We start from the raw sequence: 22517 nt of genomic DNA on the forward strand, positions 1-22517 counted from the left end.
TTTCACTCCAGGACATGTGATTAATATTCCTTGCTATGGGCTTCTCACTTACAGAAGTAGATCAGTGATTATAAAATAAAATTTCTAATAAATTGTAAGTGAAGAGAATGAACCCTAGAGTTCATCATTCAATCTTGGTAAACTCTCCCATTAACAGTGATCTGACTAGACTTCTCTGCTATTTATGGTAAAGTTTGAGAGTTAAGTCCCAATAGGAAAGTGACAAGGTATAGAATAGCTAAGAGATTGAAGATTAAGAAAAGAAAAATTCCCACTAAGATTAAAAAAATACTATGGAATATGAAAATCTCAAGATAAAACTACATAGGAAGAAAATTAAGCTGCAATAAACCTAGAAAAGAATATGAAATAGTCATAAGGATTTTGAAAGTGATTGAGAAGCCTAATAAAAGACCCAAAGGAAGAAATGTGAAATAACTGTCTTTACCTTTGTAAAGCAATGAATACTCAAAAAAAATAAAAAAAGAATAAACTCCAAAGTTCATTTACCATAAGAACATTCATCTAGAACTAGAAGGAACTCTAAAGATTATTTATTCTCAACTTCATCCATGAGATACACCAGAGAGAATAAATGACATACAAGGTCACATATGCTAAGTAAATAGCAGAATTAGGATTTGAAATCAGGATCTGTGACTCTTATCAAAAACATAAACACAATAGAAAAAAAAATAAACAGAAAATAATGAAATATAAGAGATATCTACCATAAAAAAAGATCAACCCAAAAGATGGGGAATAGAAAATTAATCTAAAAAGACAAGCTAAAAACCTGTATTGTACTTTTAAAAAAATTATGAGAGAAAATTGCCCACCATTGGAACAAAAGACAAAGTGATTATTGGTTAAATCCTGAGGTCACAAGCCAGAAGGAAATCCTAGATAAAACTAAGAAGTGTATTTGTCAAGATACAAGGCTCTCAAGTCAAAAAATAATAATTGCAGACATTGAAGGAAAGATCACATGTCAAAGAATCATATAGGATTACCTAATAACTACAAAGAGAGGAAAGAAAATATTATAATATGATCTATTGAAAGCTAAAGGAAATTAATTTATAATGAAGAATAATATTTGGCAAAAATAAAATATAATCTTACTAGGGAAAAAGAATTTATAACAGAACTAGTGACTTCTAGAAACCTCTTTGTTTGAGAACACACAGATAAATAGACTTCAAAGACAGCCACAAGTGGAAAAAAATTTTTTTCTTAAAGCTTAATTAGGAAAGATAAACATAATTTCACAGCTCAAAAAGGCTAAGTGATGATCGAACTGAAAGGAAAAGAGTTGATTTTCTTCCTTTAGAGTACCACTGTTTTGAAGAGCCAGTGAGAAAAAAAAGAAAGGCATACTATTTTGCTTATTCAAAATGGGGGAGGGAGGCCAGGGAAAGAAAAGTAAGAAGAAGAAAAGAAAAATTTACCATGTTGGGGGGTAATTAGAACATCGGAGAGATTATTGGGAGGGAGAGGGATAATAGGAAAATAAGAACCTCATGAAATACATTTTTATCTGATAACAGGAAAATAAGGATCTCATGAACTCTTTGGGGGGACAAGATATTTCAAAAGTAGATCAACAAAAACCATAAAATGGTAGAAATACATTGAAATAAATGGGGAATGAGACAAGCTAAAGCAATGAAGAGTAACAAAGGACTACAAGAGACAGAGAATACAATTTGAAAAGAAGATTATCTCACATGAAGGAGTGGAAGAGAAGAAATATGAGATTTGATAGAGGAAAAAACAACTTTAACATCTATAACTATGAATGTGAATGGAATGAACTTACCTATATAATGTATTAGGAAAAAAGGACTTAATTTTTTAAATAAGAAAAACCTTTAAAATATAAAGATTTATAAGAATGAAAATAAGGGAATTGAGTAAAATTTATTATGCCTCAGCAGAATCCAAAAAAGCAATGTTGATCTTAGGTAAGTCAATAATAAAAATAGATATGGTGAAGAAAATAAACAAGAAAATTATAGATTGTTTAGAGGCATCATAGCTAATGGAATAATATCAATATTAAAAATATATACACCAAATACCATAGGATCTAAGTACTTAAAAAAAAAGTTAAGTGAATTCAAGAAAAACCTAAATTCCATCAATAATCACTGGGTACTTCAGCATCTTTATTTCATACTTAAGGAAATTTAACAGAAAGGAATGTAGTTAAGGAGTTGATAGAATATTAGAAAAATAGGTATAATAAATCTTTGGTAATAAATGAATGAGAATCTTAAGAAGTAAATGGTTTGTTTTTGGTTTTTTGTTTTGTTTTGTTTTTTATGGTGCAGCTTTACAATTCCAAGAATAGTTTTCCAGAAATTAAGACAATTCCTAGCTCCATCATCAGTCTATTACCAGATCTGTCTTTCCAAAGTGTCTCCACCATTAAATAGTTCCATGTTTTATCATCTTTGCCATTTTAATGAGTGTGAAGTAAAACCTTTAATTTATTATATAATAGTTTATTTTTGTAAAAAATTTTATTTTCTTTTTGATCTTTTGATTATTACCTATATAATGTATTAGGAAAAAATTCTCTCTTTTGGAGAGTGGCTCTTGGTATCATATTTGTGTCAGTTTCTCTAATATTCAAAATTTTTATCAAAAATATTTTAATTTTTCCCAATTGACAATTTCCCTTTTTATTCTAGATCTAAAAATTTTGTTTGTGTAGGAACTTTTTAATTCTGTATAGCTTCTAAAAAGTAATTTTACAAAAAATTTCATTAAAAGTTCACTCCCTTTAACCATTGATTCTACAAGTAAGTTTATAAAGATCAATAATAAAAAACTGGTCTTATATATAGCAAAATATTTATAGGAACTCTTTCTGATAACAGAAAAATTAGAAACAAAATGTAGCTATTGACAGAAAAATTGATGACAGAACAATTTTTAATGTAATAGGCTATTGTTATATTGAAATTATGAAAATCAAGAATTCATAGAAAAACCAATCAACTTATATTTATTAAGCACCTACTGTGTACCCAACATTGTACTTGGTACTGGGGGGTAAACATACAAAAATTAGTTTCTTTGTTCAGGAGATTCACCTTTTATTGGGAGCAGAGGAGTAGAATACAAACTATTCTATGATAAAGAAGAAAATGCACACAAACTAAATACTAAGAGATGGGGTGGAGACAGCTGGCAGGAATAACTGGGGAAGAAGGAAAGGTTTTGTTTTTTTTTTTTTTTTGACTCTTTACCATTTTTATTGTCCTACTCTGTGCATTCTTCAGATTATCTATGTTCATTCTAAAATGAAATGCCTAGTATTTAAAGTTAACATTACAGAATTTGTCTGATACAGAGAATACAGTGAGACAATCACCTCCTTTCCTATCCCAAGACACTTTATTTTTTTCAAGGCAGTTCAAACTTTGTTGGCTGTCAACTCAGATTCAAGTCATGCTTACAGATCACTAAAATCTCCAGATTTTTTCTTTTTTTTTTTTAATTTTTATTTAATAATTACTTTATATTGACACTCGTTTCTGTTACGATTTTTTTTCCCCTCCCTCCCTCCACCCTCTCCCCTAGATGTCAAGCAGTCCTTTATATGTTGGATATGTTGCAGTATATCCTAGATACAATATATGTTTGCAGAACCGAACAGTTCTCTTGTTGCATAGGGAGAATTGGATTCAGAAGGTATAAATAACCCGGGAAGAAAAACAAAAATGCAGATAGTTCACATTCGTTTCCCAGTGTTCTTTCTTTGGTGTAGCTGCTTTTGTCCGTCATTTATCAATTGAAACTCAGGTCTCTTTGTCAAAGAAATCCACTTCCATCAAAATATGTCCTCATACAATATCGTTGTCGAAGTGTATAATGATCTCCTGGTTCTGCTCATTTCACTTAGCATCAGTTCATGTAAGTCTCGCCAGTCCTCTCTGTATTCATCCTGCTGGTCATTTCTTACAGAACAATAATATTCCATAACATTCATATACCACAATTTACCCAGCCATTCTCCAATTGATGGGCATCCATTCATTTTCCAGTTTCTGGCCACTACAAACAGGCTGCTACAAACATTTTGGCACATACAGGTCCCTTTCCCTTCTTTAGTATTTCTTTGGGATATAAGCCCAATAGAAACACTGCTGGATCAAAGAGTATGCACAGTTTGATAATTTTTTGGGCATAATTCCAGATTGCTCTCCAGAATGGTTGGATTCGTTCACAACTCCACCAACAATGCATTAGTGTCCCAGTTTTCCCGCATCCCCTCCAACATTCATCATTATTTTTTCCTGTCATCTTAGCCAATCTGACAGGTGTGTAGTGGTGAAAGTTTGTTTTTAAAGAAGTAATGTGTATTTTAAAGGGAGCTAAGTTTTTAAAAAGAAGAGAATTCCAGGCAAAGAAGCCAGAGGCGGAAAATTGTACATGATAAACAGCAAATAGGGTAGTTTGATTGGATGAGAGTGAACAAGGAAACCTGGAAAAATAAGCAGAAGCGAAATGATGGGGTTTGTATCCATCTGAATGGATGATAGGTGATAAGGAACCACTGAAGGAAACTTCTTGAATAGGGGTGACATATATTCAGAATGTGGCTTTAGGTACCTGTGAGGAAGATCAATTGGAAGAACAAAGTCAAATGCAAAGAGATCAGTTAGGAGGGTGCTGAAGTAATTCTGATGAAAAGTGATGAAAGCCTGGACTAGGAGAAAGCATAATATAAATACAGGCGTGGATGTAAGAGATATTGGGAGAGTAGAACTGACAAGTCTTGGCAACAAGTATAGGGAAAAAAATGTGAGAGTAAAGAGCTGAGGCTGACTCTAAAAGTTAAGAAACTGGGTGTCCATAAGAATGGAAATACTCTTGACAGAAATAGGGAAATTAGGAGGAGGGGTGGTTTTTGAGAGAAAGATAATGAGTTCTGTTTTGTACATGTTAAATATGAGATACTTATGGGACCTCCAGGCAAATATATCCAGTAGGCAGTTGGAGAAGAGGGCAGATAGGAAAATGTTTATGATGTTATAAAGAGCATAAAATGTAGAATCAAGAGAACAATATAGACAATGACTCAATAAGGCAAATGCAAACAAATGGCAGCTGAACTTGGATTAATTGCATTGACCAATTTTAGACCAAGGGGACAGAAGATGAAATACACATCTCTTCTCTTAGTGAAGATATGGGGGAGAAACAATAATATAGATTGTTGCATATATCATCAGATGCAGTTGATTTGCCAGTTTTGCTTAACTTTTTGTTACAGGAAGGGTTCAGTAGTGATATTATACAGTCAACAAGCATTTGTTAAGCATTTACTATGTATTAGGCACTCTGCTGAATACTGAGATTACAATAAAAAACAAAAACATAACCTTTCTTCAAGTAGCTCACAGTCTAATGGAGAAGAAAAAATGTGAACATCTATGTACAAGCAAAATATTTACAGGATAAATTGAAGATAATTGACAAATTAGAATTAAGGGGGACTGGGATTCTGCAGCAGGTAGTATTTTAACAGACTTGAAAGAAGCCAGGGGAGCCAGGAGACAGATTTAAGGAAAGAGAGAATTACAAGTAAAAGGAAATATCCAGGAAAAATTATATAGAGTTAAGAGATGGAATGTTTTGTATGAGGAACAATAAGAAGATCACTGTCATTGGTTCATAGAGTATGTGGAAGGAGTACTAAAGTGTGTTAAGACTGGAAACATAGGAAGAGGCTAGGTTAGGAAGGAAGAAGGAAGGAAATAAGCATTTAATAAGTACTAACTATATGCCAGGCACTGTACTAGAGCTTTACAATCTCATTTGATCTTCACAACAACCCTGGAAACAGGTTCTATTTTTTCCACATTTGAGAAAAAAACTGAAGTAAATACAAAGGTTATTTGTCCAAGAAACACAGCTAGCAAGTGTCTAAGGATCAATTTGAATTTAGGACTTCTTAACTAAGTATTTAGTACTCTATCCACTGCACTGAAGGGCTTTAAAAGTCAATCCAATGATTTTATATTTGATTCTGGAGTTAATGAGGAGCCACTCAAATTTATCAAGTGACATAGTCAGGCCTGCATTTTAAGACAATAACTTTCATAACTAAGTGGAGGATAGATTTGAGTGGGGAGAAATAAAGCAGGAAGATCAACCTGAAGACAAAGATTACTGTATTAATCCAATGTGAGGTGATGAGAACCAGCTTTAGAATGTTAACAGTGTCTGAGGAGAGAAAGAGATGTTGCAAAGATTATAACTGACAGGATTTGGCAATTGTTTGAATATAAGTTCTAAGAGAGCAGGAAAGGAAAAGAGAAGAGAGGAATGAAAAGGGGAAGAGAAAGAATAGGAAAAAAGAGAAGAGAGAAGAGAAGAGAAGAGAAGAGAAGAGAAGAGAAGAGAGAAGAGAAGAGAAGAGAAGAGAAGAGAGAAGAGAAGAGAAGAGAAGAGAGAGAGAAGAGAAGAGAAGAGAAGAGAAGAGAAGAGAAGAGAAGAGAGGAGAGAATTGAAGAGGCAGTTTTCCTTCCTGCCACTGTGTGTCTGTGAGTACATGTCACTTCTATAGATGGGAGTTCGTGATTTTGAATGAAAGAACATTCTGAATGGGAACTACTCAGTTATATGTTTGTGAAATCTTGATATCTCATCACAGAATTTCTTACCAGTGATTAGAATCAATAGAAGAATCCAACAGAATTGGTAGCAGTCAGTAGCCACCAAAGTTGGGACATGACCATGAAGTGATTTTATAAGCCAATTCTTGCTTCAGTCAATTCTCATATTTCATGATCTCTTTTTGGTCAAAAGCAAGCTTTGTAACAAATTATAAAAGGCCACAGAGTCAACTCTATTCTAGATTTTTTTTTTAAATTGTCTAGTCTTTCCCAAAATTGTCCTGGATGATACTTTAGAAAAATCCAACTGAAATTTTCACTCTTTTTGTTGTTGTTTGCTTGCATTTTGTTTTCTTAATTTTTTTTTCTTTTTGATCTGATTTTTTTCTTGTGCAGTATATTTATGGAAATATATATAGAAGAATTGCACATATTTACCATATATTGGATTATTTGCTGTCTAGGAGAAGGAGTGGGGAGAAGAGAGGGAAAAAATTTAGAACACAAGGTTTTATAAGGGTGAATGTTGAAAATTATTCATGTATATATTTTTAAAATAAAAAGCTTTAATTAAAAAAAGGAAAATCTCACTGCAGAGGCTTCATGAAGTCTACAAAACAAAGATACTAAAGTTATTTACGTCCTGAATTTTTCATTTAACTTTTTTACCTTTCTGGACCTACATATGGAGTCTTCTGGAGAACAGGATTAGATTCACTTAAAATAAGGAACCATTGAAGGAAACTTCTTGAATAGGGGTGACATTCTCAGTAACACAAAATCTCACATCTATAAGAGGGGCTCTTCAGGTTATTTGCCTGAGCTATATACACTCCACTCAATGACTAACCCATAGATATAAATTTTAAAACCGCAAGATAAGATTTTTTTTGAATGGGCTACAACAGTTTGGCTGTACTTCTACAGATCACCAAATGTATCACTTAAATATAGAATTGACAATCTGTTAAATTTTTTAAAACAAATTTTTGTGATTATCTTGTTATTACATTTATTAAATCCTTTCCCTTTACCAAAGAGCTATCTGATATAACAAGTAATTTTTTTTAAAAAAAGGAAAATTAACAGAAATTATCTCTACATTGAAAAAGTTTAAAAATGTCTATACATATACATAGTATTCCAGTCTAATATATCTTCCACTTCTGCACAGAAGGAAATTTTTTTTCTCTTTGAAGTGATTTTGTCTTTGAAGTGATGCTTTTTCTTATAATTCTGCACCATTTACTTTCTGTTGATCAGTGGTAGAGGTTCTTTCTATATATTGTTTTGTAGGTCTGTTTTACTCTGTATCAGTCCATGTGAGACTTATGTGTATTCATGTTATTTCCTAGGGATAGCTAGATGGTATAATGGATAAAATTCTAGAGCTTTGAATCAGAAAGACTCATCTTCATGAGTTCATATCTAGTTTTACACATTTACTAGCTGAGTGGCCCAGGGCATGTCATTTAACCTGTTTGCTTCTGTTCCTTATCTGTACACTTCTCTGTAGAGGGAAATGATAAACTATTGTAGTATCTTTGCCAAGAAAACCTCAAAATGAAGTCACAGAGTTCAATGGGATTAAACAACCACAAAAACAATTTGTTTAGCCATTCCCTAGTTGATGAGTATCTACTTTTTTTCCAGATGTGTGCTACTTTAAAAAAAAAAAAAAGTGTTCTTATAACTATTTTGAAGTATATGAGGACGTCTTACTGTTTTCTTTCTTCAGCTTTATTCTTTGGGACAAGGGATATAGATATTTTAGTCACTTTTTTTCATAATTGCAAATTATTTTCCAAAATGATTGTACCATCTTAGAGCTCCATCAACAAAGAATTAATGTGTGTCTCTTTCCATAGCTCCTCCATTGACTATTTCCTTTTTTTTTTTTTTTTGTGCTATCTTTGCCAATTTGCTGGTTGTGAGATGAAATCTCAGATTTGTTTTGATTTACATTTGTTTTATTAATGATTAGGAGCATTCTTTCATGTGATTGTTAATAGTTAATAGTTTTGGGGGTGAAAAACTGTTTCTTCATATTTTTCGACTACTTGTCTATTAAGGAATTGTTTTTGGTGACATATGTCCATGTATATATACATACAAATATATATATATATATATACACATATATTTAGATAATTTGTTAGTTGTTGATATATCTTGGATATAAAATATATATCTGAGAAATATGATAAAAAAATTTTCCCATTCAACTGTTTCACTTCTTAACCCATATGCATTAATTTTATTTGTATAGAGGCTTTTCAATTTCATGTAATTACTTCTGAATATACATGATCAGTAATGATTTCATGAAATTTAAAACTAAACCATTCAAAACTAAACAAGGGATAGAGATAATTAAAAAGTAATTGCTATTGTCTCTTGTTTGATTAAGAATGCATCTCCCTGGAGTTGAAGAGGGAGAGCATTCCAGGTATGGGGGACAGCCAGAAAGAATGCCCAGAACCAAGATATGGGATGTTGTTTGTGTAAGAGCCACAAAGCCAATGTCACTTAGATTGAAAAGTGTCAGGGAATAAGGTGTAAAAAGACTGAAAAGTTTTGATAATTATTGCATCCCCTAACACACACCTTTACCCTTTCTTTTAAGGAGAAATACTTAGTGGAGATGAAGCCTTCTGATCAGGATACAAGTCTTTGACCCATTGCCTTCAAGAGACAGTGTAGCAGAGACTTCCAGGTCATGTTACAAATAAGATGAAGGACTAAACATTTTCTCCAGTCCTCAGGAACTCAAAACTCTCCCAAATAAGAATTATGTGCAAAGGTAAAGTAAATACAGCTGTCTCCATAGGCCAACATACCAAGAAATCTATGTCAGAGAAGCATAATCCCCAATCCCAAAAGTGTTAATGTTGCACCCTTCCCTAACCAACCTGAATTTTTCTTAACAAGCTAGAGCAACTCAATCCGTAGACTCTGAGATCTACTCAATAATATTCTTGTTGTGGCTATAGTTGATGCTCACATTGAAGAGTGTCTCTTGGTTTGGTATATTTATATCAATTGATTATATGTTTTAGATATTATACTTTTATCATAATCCATAGCACCTGAATGGACATCAGATGGCATCCTGTCTATCTCATTTCATGGATAAAGAAACTAATATCCAGAGAGACAATAATTTGTCTGAGATGTTGGATACAAAGATTTTTTCTTTAATAATTTCTGTATTGATTTTGAACATACAAAAGCTTTAAAATATTATGTAGTTGAAATTGCTATTTTTTTCTTTTATGAATCTATATATCCCTTTTTGTTTAAGAATTCCTCCCTGCTATTCACGGCCATAGTGGTGAATAGTACCTCTTTTCATTATACTATAATTTTTATATGAACTTTTATATTTAAGTTACCTATTCATTTGAAACTTTGTTGTGGCATATAATATAACTTGCTGGTCTAAGCCTAATCTCTTCCCATCTGTTTTCCAGTTTTCTGAGCAGTTCTTTTTAAAAAAAGAAACCCTTCCCCCAGTGGTTTGTATCCTTGTGTTTATCAAACACTGGCAACTGTGTTCATAGAGAAGAGGATATTTTGATTAAGTCATGGAAGATGGAGTTTGATAAGCAGGGATAGAGGTTGGGGAAGTCTCAGAGGCATGAGCAAAGTCTCAGAGGTGGGAAAGTATAAAATAAATTTGAGTACTTTAAATCAGTTTGACTAAAGCAGAAGTAGTATAACCACTATTGTACCCCCAAATTTATACTTACCTTTTGACCTAGAGGCCACTACTAATATTACAAAGAAATCAAAGAAAAAAAGAAATCAATACACACAAAATTTTTATAGTAGAACTTTTAACTGTGACAAAGAACTGAAAGGAAAGTGGGCACCCATCAAATGAAAAGTAGTAAACTTCAACATGGTTGGAGTTGTCAGGGTTTCATATATAATCCTCTTTTCTATTTTCTTTTGTTTATAGAAATACTGTTTGTCAGTCTTTGCTAAAAATAGCAACAAAATTTTTTCTTAAATCTGAAGTTTTGCTTCACATCATCATTTTGCAAAGATGATAAAAGGCAGAAAAGTGACAATTGCCGGAGAGATTATAGAAAGACAGGCATTTCAATGGAGTTGTAAATTGATTCAACCGCTCTGGAAAATAATTTGGAATTATACCCTCTAAATCACTAAACTATACTTTTTTTTGGCCAAGTCATGCCACTGCTAATGCCACACAGAGATGAAAGAAAGAGGGAAATTATCCATACATACAAAAATTTTATAGTAGGACTTTTCATTGCAGCAAAAACTTGGAAGCAAAGTGGGCACCCTTCAAATGGGAAATGACTGAATAAATTTTAAATGTGTGGTATAAATGTGATATAAAAATATGTTGGAAAAAATATCAAAAGGAATGGACTCAGAGGAACTTGGAAAGACTGATATGAATTAAGGTAGAGTGAAATGAGAAGACCTATGTAGCAGAGTGGCAAATAGGCTCCACTCTGCTGAGATCACATGGGCTGGTGATCTGCCCCACTACCTGTCTTCTACCTGCCTTTGAGGTCTACACATTCACTGGTTCCTCTTCTCCATCTCAGCTTCCTGGATAAAGTTGCTAATAATAAAATATTGCCTTTGACCTCTAGTCTAGGATTTCCCCAAAGAAGGGAGAAAAGTCAAAAAGGTAATAATATAAAAGGTAAAAATAAAATATGAATCAGATATGAAATGAATAGTTTACTCCCACACAAAAAAAAATGCACTAAAGAATCAAAAATACTAGAGTCAGTCATCAGTCATCTAGCATGCATTTAAGCATCTATTATATGCTAAGAACTATGCTATTCTTGAGAAGCTTATACTCTTTACTGGGAAGAGAAAATGCAAATCATTACATACAAGATATATAAAGGATAATTTGGAAATAATCCACATAGCTTCAGAGGACACTACCATTAAGGGTGATAAGAAAAGTCTTACAGATGAGAAAGCTTTAGCTGAGGCTTAAAGGAAGCTAGGGAAGCTAGAAGAAGAAGAAAGAAAGTTCTAGGCAATGACTGTCCTTGGGAGATAGTTCAGTAAGAAGATAAGGAGGCCTCTGTCACTGGATCCTAGAATATGTTGAGGCTAGAGAAAAGGGGGAAGAATAAGATGTAAGACTGGAAAATTAGGAGAAGTTACAGAACACTGTATAGGCCAAATAGAAAATTTTATATTTGATCTCGGAAACAATAGAGAGCCACTGGAGTTGACTGAATGAGGGGGTGAGGTGACATGATTATATTTGTACTTTAAGATCAGTTTGACAGTTGAATGGGGATACTTCTTCTCAAGAGCTATTTTTAAGGGAGACTCCATGCAGGAGCCATTTCTTCTTCTAGCAGGCTTGGAACTTCATGTCATAGACTCCAGTACAGTAACCAACATGGGTGAGGAGATTTAGCCAGGCAAATGATATCTCTGCATATTGAAGTTTCCATATTTTCCCTCAGGAGAAAGGAGAGGATATCTGCACATGGTTCAAATGGAAGAATAGGCGAAAGTGTTATATGCAATAGCTACAACATTATAAAGAAAAACAAATAGGAAATTCCCAAAAATTCTCATCAAGGCAGTAATAGGCTATGAGTCCAAAGAACCAGTGATGAATCTAAGGAAAGTGCATTATAGAAACAGATTTTTGGATGGGGCCAATGTGTAGATCCTATTTGCTTGTCTGGGCTTATTTAAAAGTTTTTTTTTGTTTTGTTTTGTTTTTATGGGAACAGAGAGGGAATTTGGGAAAGAGAAGGGAATAATGAAAATAATGCTGCCCAGAAAAAGAATAAGAAAAGAAAGAAAAGTGAGTCATTATGATATTTTTTTAAATGATTTTTAAATTAGTATAAAAAAGGGATAGATTAAGGAGACAAAGACAAGCAGGACTTCTTTGGAACTGATAAGTAGAATATAATATATAAATTTTAAAAGAAATCCAAGTTCTAGGTAATCGAGATAGAGGATTTTTTATGTGATCCTTTTTTTTTTTTTTTTTTTCTGTAACTGTTCATGTTTATCAAGGTTTGTCAAGTTAAGAATAAGAAAAAAAAGATAACTTAAAAACAAGTCAAAAACAATGAATGCCAAACTAAGGAATATTATTAATCTCTTTTTCTAGATGAGGAAACTAAGACACAGAGAAGTCAAGGGGTTTTATTCAAGGTCACACAAAAGGTAAGTATTACAATCTGGATTAAATTCTGGTCCCTAATCAAGGGCATTTTCTTTTTTTAAAATTAAATTTTATTTTCAATTCTGAATTCTCTCCTTTTTTCACCCCTCCTCTGCCCATTATAGCAAGAAAAACTAAACCTATAGTTGTGCAAAGTAAATCCCTGCATTACCCATATATAAAAAAAAAGAAGAAGAAGAGAAGAAAATGCACTTTAATTTGCATTCTGCATATATCCATTTTCTATCAGGTAGATAGAATATTTCATCATGCATGAATTCTTTGGAATGATGATTCAATTATATAATCACAATATGATTATTGTGCTGATCAGAATTTCCAAGTTTTTCATAGTTTAATATTTTCACCATATTACTGCTATTATATAAACTATTCCTTGCTCACTTCATTTTGCTTCATCAAGTCATGCAAGTCTTTCCAGACTTTTCTGGAACCCTCTCCATTTTTATAGCATAATAGTTTTCCATCCCATTTCATTCATTCATATATCCCTTTTAATCCTGATTGTCCTTTAGGGTTTTGTCCTAAGCCCTTTTCTCTTCTCCCACTTTGCTAATTTACTTGATGACCTCATCAACTGCCATGGACTTAATCTCTATACTGATACTTCTTTTTTTAATAATAGCTTTTAATTTCAAAATACATGCAAAGATAGTTTTCAACATTCACTCTTGTAAAACCCTGTATTCCATGCTTTTCTCCCTCCCTTCCCCTCACCTTTCTCCCCTAGACAGCAAGTAATTCAAGAGATGTTAAACATGTGCAATTCTTCTACACATATTTCTACATTTATCAAGCTGCACAAGAAAAATCAGATCAAAAAGGAAAAAAAATGAGAAAGAAAAAACACAAAAAAAGGTGAAAATACCATGTTGTGATCCCATAATACTCCCTCTGGATGCAGATTGCTCTCTCCAACACAAGTCCATTGGAATTGGCCTGAAGCCCCTCAAGGTTGAAAAGCTAGATCTGTATACTGATAATTCTTAAATCTGCTTAAATCTATTCTCTGCTGACTTCCAATCTTATGTCTCCAGATGCCTTTCAGACATCTCAATCTAGGTGTCCAATAGACATCTTAAACTCAATGGAATTCATCTTTCCTCCAAATCTTTGCTTGCCTTGTACCTTCCCAATTACCCTAGAGAGCAATACCATTTTCCCACTCACTAGGCAGCATATTCAGCTCCTCATTGTCTCTCCCTCCAGCCACCCCATGTCAACATCACCTTTGCATCATCTCTCATTCAATTTGCCACCTCCTCTCTTCTGATACTGTTGCAGTATCATCCTGCTGCAGGTCATCCTGCCTCAAATCTCTCCCCAGTTCAACCCATCCTCCATTTAGCCACTAAAGGGATTTTCCTAAAGCTCAGCTAATCACAACACTCAAGTTTTCAAAGCTCTCCATAACCTGGTCCCCTCCTATCTTTCCAGTCTTCTAATAGCTTACTCCCTAACATACTCTTCCATTCAGGACACTGGCTTCCTGCTTGTTCCACAAACAAGACACTCCATTTCTCATTTTGGGCATTTTCTTTTGCTTTCTTCCCTACCTGGAATGTTCTCCCTCTGTCCTCAGCTCTGACTGCTGACTTCCCTGGCTTCCTTTAAGTACTAATAAATAACCCATTTTTTACCACAAAGCTTTTCATACCACCTCTTAGGTCCAGTTTCTAATTGTAATACCAGAGAAACTGAGGTGAGTTTTTTTGGTTTTAATCTTTAATGTGGAGAGTTTAAGCTAGCTGACTGAAAGGGAATATGCTTCCAAAGCATTGGAAGTACAGAGAAACTGAAGCGCAGAGTTTATATGGAATTTGCAAGCAGAATATAGAAAGCCGAGAATGCAATTGGCTTTTGCAGCTGTTGTTATCAAAGAGAGAGGAGTTATCTTGGCATTATCAACTTGGGGCTTTGACTCAGGCCCTGTCAGACAGGGGAGGAAGGCTAGGTAACATAACTTAGTGTCTTTGTCCTTGACAAGAATTTTATTCCCAGAGTAGTTTTTGGACAGGGATGAGATCAGAAAGGTAAGCACCTGGAGACTATTTTTCTTTTCTATCCTTCATTATATTGCAGTGGTATATGAAAGGGAGTAGGAACCTCAAGATTTAAAGTTTTCTTTTTAAACTCAATTTTCCTAAGTCTAATTGCACAAATGAAAAAGGAGAGGGAGGTGTATGGCCTGTTATCCAGGAGCCAACATGGGAAGGTGCAGTATGGCCTACTATCCAGGGCCTAACATAATCTCTGTTAATTTTCTCTTATATTTCCTGTACATATCTTTCTTTGTATCTCTCTGTGTCTTGTCTCCCCTGACTTGAGGACAGGAACTGTCTTTGCCTCTTTATTTTCCATACTTAGGAATGCCTACCATTGTAATAAGCACATGTAGTAAGACCCCATATGGGGTTGTGTAACTGAATGTGGTGTTTAAGAAATTATGATTTATTTTCAGTAAATGTTTGCTTTGTATACCTATTTTATTTACCTATGTAATGCTGGAGAAACTGAGACAAGATAGAGATTTGGTTGTTAATATTTTAATAGTGGAGAATTTGGACTAGCCACAGTCAACTGGCCAAATGGGACTCTTGTCTCAAAGCATCCAGCACCCAGAAAGTAATTCCAGAGACTTTTATAGGGCTCCAGGTATCAGGGAAACAAAGGCAAGGAGGATAGAACACTGGGTAAGTCATAATTTCAGGAAGGACCGTGACTTAGTCCTGACAGATTAGGGGCCAAGATAAGGAAGCTGAGCAGGAGACAGAAGTCTGAGACAAGAGTTACCCAAGCATTTGAGATAAGCCATCTGGAGTTTTATGACTCTTTGGAATGTGAGAGTGGCCAGAGCTTTGAGGCCCCAATTCTCTCAGTCCCAATGGGGCAAGGAAGGGGAAGGGTGGCTATAACAATTCCATTCAGGGCATAATAATTCAGGGAAATGGAGTCAAAACAATTCAGGGAAACTGAGGTATTACATCTATATACTTGGGTTTGCATAAAAATTTTTGTATGAAAAAGGGTCATGAGTGGAAAAAGTTTAAGAAGCCCTACAATGAATTCATAAGTATTTCTCTAGCTTATATCATAATTCTTTGGAGTTTGATTGCTATAGCACTGAATAAGTAAAATAATTTAGGTAGTATTTTTATTTCTATTATATTAGTCCAATCTTATCTAAGAACAATTACTAGTTCTCAAGATCTGTCTTTATTTGTATGAAGAATGTCTTATAATTGTATTCAAATATTGTACGCTTGTGTTTTTGCATGTATCTCTTGGCAGGTATCTTAAGTGAAATTTCTCTTTCTTTTCCTGCTGCATTTTGATATTAATATATAGAAATGAAGATGATCTATATGTTTTTTTTTAATCTTAAAACTTTGCTGAAGTTAATTGTTTTTATTTTTTAAATTGATTTTCTAGGATTCTCAAAATAAATCATTGTATGATTTCCTCTTTCTCTATGATTATTCTTTCTGTTTCTTTCTTTCTCTCTCCTCTCTTCTCTTCTGTCCTCTTCTCTCTTCTCTTCTCTTCTCTTTTTTCTTTTTTTTTGTCTTAATGCTACAAATTAGAAAAGCTTCTAGTTTATCTCTGATGCCATATACCTTCTAGGGAAATATAACAGTGATTTTGGGGTCTTCTGGCCTTGGGGGGCTTCTGTTCTTTTTTTTTAATTTTTTTTTAATTTTTATTTTTTATTTAATGATTACTTTATATTGACAACATTATCCCTTGCACTCGTTTCTTTTCCGATTTTTTTTTTCCCCTCCCTCCCTCCACCCCCTCCCCTAGATGGCAAGCAGTCCTTTATATGTTGGATATGTTGCAGTATATCCTAGATACAATATGTTTGCAGAACTGAACAGTTCTCTTGTTGCATAGGGAGAATTGGATTCAGAAGGTATAAATAACCCGGGAAGAAAAACAAAAATGCAGATAGTTCACATTCATTTTCCAGTGTTCGTTCTTTGGGTGTAGCTGCTTTTGTCCGTCATTTATCAATTGAAACTTAGTTAGGTCTCTTTGTCAAAGAAATCCACTTCCATCAAAATATGTCCTCATACAATATCGTTGTCGAAGTGTATAATGATCTCCTGGTTCTGCTCATTTCACTTAGCATCAGTTCATGTAAGTCTCTCTAAGCCTCTCTGTATTCATCCTGCTGGTCATTTCTTACAGAACAATAATATTCCATAACATTCATAGACCACAATTTACCCAGCCATTCTCCAACTGATGGGCATCCATTCATTTTCCAGTTTCTAGCCACTACAAATAGGGCTGCTACAAACATTTTGGCACATACAGGTCCCTTTCCCTTCTTTAGTATTTCTTTGGGATATAAGCCCAATAGAAACACTGCTGGATCAAAGGGTATGCACAATTTGATAATTTTTTGGGCATAATTCCAGATTGCTCTCCAGAATGGTTGGATTCGTTCACAACTCCACCAACAATGCATTAGTGTCCTAGTTTTCCCGCATCCCCTCCACCATTCTGTTCTAACAATAATGTCAGTAGTCCTAAATCATCTGGCTTTAGAAACTTCCATGCTCAATCTGTCTGATTCTGACCACTCCTTAGTCAGATAGCTTCTGGTCTCAGGAAACTCTCACAGATCAAACTCTTGAGATAGTAGTCTGACTGATAATCTAGACAATGAGAACCAAATTTCTCCTTACCTATGAGTCAGAATTAGCATATCAGTGCTAGAAAGCTGGATAAATGTCTCTCCTTCTGTTTCTCTGCTGAATTCTCTTAGAATTCCAGCCAGCTTTGAATTGGCATTACTTACAATCAACTTTGCCCCTTGACTAGGAGATGGGTTCAAGTCTGCAAATTCTTTTGAGACATCTGCACCCCTAGTCTGGGATCCCCTTTCCCAATCTCAACATCTCCATTATAAATATTGCTTGCTTCTGGTTTTAAATAAATACAATTTATCATTTTAAGGAATGCTCAATTCCTGTGGTTTCTAATGTTTTGAACAGGAATAAGTATTTTGTTTCATCAAAAAAAAAATTCAGCATCTACTAAGATAATCTACAATTTTTGTTGACTTTGTTACTAATATGTTCAGTTATCCTTATAGTTTTCCTTATATTGAGTTAGCCCTTAAATATCTGGTATAAGTCTGATCTGATCATATTGTATGATCTTTGTGTATATTGCTCCTTTTATTTGAATTTTTGAATCATATTCATTAGGAAAACTGGTCTACTGTTTTCTTTCTGTTTTGATTCTCCTTAATTTAAGTATCTAGACTTGTGTGGGACAGATGTAAAATCTATTTCCTAAATTAATTAATCAGAGACATCTTCAGACACAAAGAGAAAGCATTTATTTAGTCTCTGCAGGAAGCGGTCCAGATACACACCTGGTAGCCATCCCAGTTTCCACCATGTGCTTGTAAAAACCCAGCAAGCTTCTAGCTTGTCAGGATTTAAATAGCAAAAGACCCAATCAAGCTTTTTCATTGGATAGACTAAAAGGATGTAAACATCCTTAATCAGTGGTCACCAATGTTGTCTGCTTCCTGTGGTTCATGTCACTTCCTGTAATTTCACTAACTTCATGTGACTTTCTGCAACCCAGGGTTCAAGGCCTGATCTTCTGACTCTGGGAATAGGAATCATATAACTTAGGCCTAGTCTCATAAACTGAGAAAACTTAATCCAGTCAGGTGTCATAGAAGCAATTTGATTGGTTTGATTTATCTGTTTTCTCAGAGTTTATGTAATATTAGAATTAATAGTTATTTAAATGTTTGGTAGAATTCAATTGTAAATGCACTAAATCTTGGGGGGATTTTCCTTTGGAGAATTGTAAATATTCATACATTTCATTTAGATTTTCGATTATATTGGCATATAAGTGAACAAAAGAGCCCCAAATAATAGCTTTTATTTCTTCTTCATTGCTTAGGAATTCTCCTTTTTCATTTTTTATACTAAGTTGGTTTTCTTCTTTTTAAAATAAAATCCAATGACATCAATTTTTTTTTTCAAAAAAAGTAACTCATAGTTTTATTTGTTAATTCAATGCCTTTTCTAATTCTTTAAAATTTTGTTAATTTATTCTTCTATTTTGGCATTTAATGGGGGAGGGGGATAATTTGTTGGTTTTGTAGTTTTTCTATTTAACTATATTCCTATAATGCATTGATCTGATTTTTGTCTTTTATTGATGAAAGAGTTGAAAAATACACCTTTTCTCCTAATTTCTAGTTTGGCTGCATCCCACAAATCTTGATATATTAAATCATTTTTGTCATAATATTTAATGAAATTATTGTTTCTCTAATTTGTTCTTTGGGATTCTTTAGGATAAAGTTATTTAATTTCTCTAATTTGTTCTTTGGGATTCTTTAGGATAAAGTTATTTAATTTCCAATTAATTTTTCACTTTGTTTCAAAGGTCCTTTATTAGTTGTTATTTACATTATGGTCAGTAAAAGATTTACTTAATATTTCTACTTTCCTGTATTTATTTATGAGGATTTTATGCCCTAATACATGATCAGTTTTTGTGAAGATATCACATACAGCCAAAAAAAAATACTCCTTTTTATCACAAAGCAATATTGCCCAGAGGGCTATCATATTTAACTTGTCTAAATTCTATTCAGGTCCTTAACTTTTCTCCTTCCTTCCTTTCTTTTTTCCTTCCTTCCTTCCTTCCTTCCTTCCTTCCTTCCTTCTTCCCTTCCTTCCTTGAACCCTCCTTTCCTTTCTTCCTTTTTTCTTTCCTTTCCTTCCTCCCTTCTTTCCTCCCTCCCTTCCTTTCTTTTTACCTAGGTCAAAGATAGGTAAATTGACATTCCCCAACATTTGTAGTTTTACTGTTTCTTTCTGTAATTCATTTGGTGCATTTATGTTTAGTATTTCTGTAAATTTGTTATTTATGATAACTTTTAGCAAAATGTAGTTTCCCTGGTTTATCTGTTTTAATTAGGTGTTGTTTTGCTTTTCCTTTGAGATCATAATCACTTCCTCTGCCTTTTTTATTTTAGCTGAAGCATAATGGATTCTGCCCCTGTCACATATTTTAACTCTGTGTGTGTCTTTGTGTTTCAGATGTTTCTTGTAAACAACATATTGTTGGATTTTGACTTCTAATCCATTCTGCTATCTTCAGTTTTATGGGCGAGTTCATCCCATTTCATTCCTATGCTAACTATGCATTTCCCTCTACCTTATACTCTTACAGTTTTCCCTTTTTTCCAGTCCTTCTTTATAAGTATCTGCTTCTCACTTAAGCTCCTTGTTACAGACAAGGAGCTAAAAATTGTTAATGGATTGATATCATTATAGATGGAATACCCCAGGGACCTATCCTTGGCTTACATTATTAGGCATTTTTAATTAGGCACTTGGATGGAAGTATGGCTGACATGCTCCAAATTGGCAGGTGACCCCCAAGCTGGAAAAAATAGGCAGTGTTTTGGATAAGGGAGTCAAGATCTAGAAATGTCTCTGCAGGGGATAATTAACAACCTGAATCTAATAGAATAGCATTTAATATGGATAAGTATACAATCTTATTCTTGGGTTTAAAAAAAAATAAGCTGAATGAATTCAAGATTGGGATGGCATGGTCAAACAGCAAAAAGTTGCAAAAGATCTGGGGATTACAAATTCAACATGACTCTATAATGCACACAAAAAAGCTTAAGTAACCTTAAGCTGAGTTAATAGAAACATAGTTTCCATAATGAAGGCCCCAATGGTCTCAACGTGCTCTGCCCTGGTCAGCCTCTGCCTAATTTATCTCTTTGAAAGCACAGTCCTGGTGCAGTGGAAAGAGTTCTGTTCTTGAAGTCCTAAACCTTAGTTGCTTTCTAGTTGTGTGATTTTAGTTAGGCAAGTTATTTAATCTGTCTTGACCCTTTTCTTCATAGGATTGGTGCAAACATTAATGATATATAAATATCCATTATTTTTATGACTCCTAATTGCCCTAATCCTACTAATTGTTTCCTCTGGGACCAAACAGAAGATTAATATTCTTCTATATGCAACTTTGCAGATAAAATAGTTGTTGTTTACCTCACAAATCATAGCATCTGAAATAGATTTTGTCCTATACTTCTCCCCTTCTGAACTAAACTTTTTTAGAAGTCATTCATACAAAATGCTTCCGCTTATCCTCTTCATCTTCTTTTAAATCCTTTGCATTTTAACTTTTGACCTTATCAATTAAAAATTCTTTCTCCCCAAAGTTATTTATGAACTTTTGTTAAGTCTTCATTTAAATCAGTAGTAGGGAACATCCAGCCTGCAGGCCATATAAAGACAATGAAATCATTTGGTCTGGCCCTGTCAAGGCAACCACAAGCCATGATGAGTTGAATGTTAGGAATAACAACCACCACTACTTAAGTTTTTAAATTGATAATTTTGTATAACCCATCAGTGATTTTTTTAAATATCCAAATGGCCTTTGGCAGGAAAAAGTGATTTAGTTCTATGTCTTTTGTTTACATTCTTTGAACTGGATACTATTTAAATGTGTCAAAGTCTGTGAAGGATATATTTACTATTCTGCCTCTTTTTTTTTTTTTTTTTTTTTTCAGTATCTTTGTGTCCTGATAGATGGTCAATTCTTATAAAAGTTTATTGTGGTAGTGAGAAATATACATATTTTTAGAGTCCCATTTAAAAGATATAATTTTTTTAGCTTTAGATTCTGCAACAATTTGTTTAGTTGTTTTCCCTTTCATTTATCATTTTTTATACTTACTCAAAGCTAAGTGAGAGATATTGACATTTACTGCTATATTATTGTCTATATCTTCTTATAATTCAATCATTTTTTCCTTTATGAATTTAGATGCCAAGGCATTTGCAGCATATAAGTTTAATATTGATATTGGTTTCTCATCTAGGGTCTCTTGCAACATGGTATGCTTTCCTTGTTTATCTCTTTTTATAATGCAAAATTTGTTTTTGCTTTCTCTGGTAGCATAATTAAAACTCCTGCTTGTTTGGATTCACCTGATACATAGCAAAAAATTTTTTCCAATTCCTCGTTTTTCTTTTGTATATATCTTTGTTTTTCAATGTGTTTCATATGTGCAACAGATTGTAGTGTTTTGCTTTTTTTTTTTTTTAATCCAGTCTGTCACTCTTCGTCATTTTATTGGACTATTGAATCCATTCATATTTAAAGTTATGAGTATTAGGTTTCTATTTTCCCTCACTTGTCTCAAATATTCACTTTTTTCAGGCTGGGATTTTTCCTCCTTTTCTTCTGTAAACATAACATTATATCTCATCAGCTTATTTTAGTTTAATCTATTTTAAGGTACTCTATTTCTATTGGTTCTCTTCCTTTCATTCTAAGCCCCACCTCATACTTATTGGTTATCCCTTTCATTTGTTTTGAAGTTTGGTTATCCCTTTCATTTGTTTTGAAGTTTAGTTTAATGGACTAGTTCCTTTTTCTGTCAAGTAATGAAACAAAATTTTTCTTCCTCTCCTTTCTTTCAATTTATTTTGTTCATCAGTTTTTTAAAATTTCACATTTATACCTTTTTCTAAAAAGTATTTCTTTCCCTCATTCTTATCATTATTTCTCTCCTCTTTCTAGAACTAATCTCTTTTGGATTTTTGTTCTTTGCTTCATAAACTTATTTAGTTCTTCAGTCT

General features: G+C 33.5%; 1 protein-coding gene across 4 annotated transcripts in view; it reads left to right on the forward strand.

Annotated features, from left to right (window-relative positions):
* Positions 1-22517, forward strand: part of XRRA1 (X-ray radiation resistance associated 1) — a 139720-nt gene that overhangs the window by 9922 nt on the left and 107281 nt on the right. For 3 of the 4 annotated variants that reach the window (XM_051987109.1, XR_007952156.1, XM_051987111.1), the window contains one exon: positions 12781-12836. In XM_051987109.1, coding sequence (XP_051843069.1) covers positions 12781-12836 — 56 coding nt within the window. Of the gene's footprint in view, positions 1-9261; positions 9439-12780; positions 12837-22517 lie in introns of those variants that run through there. The other variant, XM_051987108.1, reaches the window with a different exon arrangement.

The sequence above is a fragment of the Antechinus flavipes genome, chromosome 3 (genome assembly GCF_016432865.1).
Source record: "Antechinus flavipes isolate AdamAnt ecotype Samford, QLD, Australia chromosome 3, AdamAnt_v2, whole genome shotgun sequence".
Classification (NCBI taxonomy): Eukaryota; Metazoa; Chordata; class Mammalia; order Dasyuromorphia; family Dasyuridae; genus Antechinus; species Antechinus flavipes.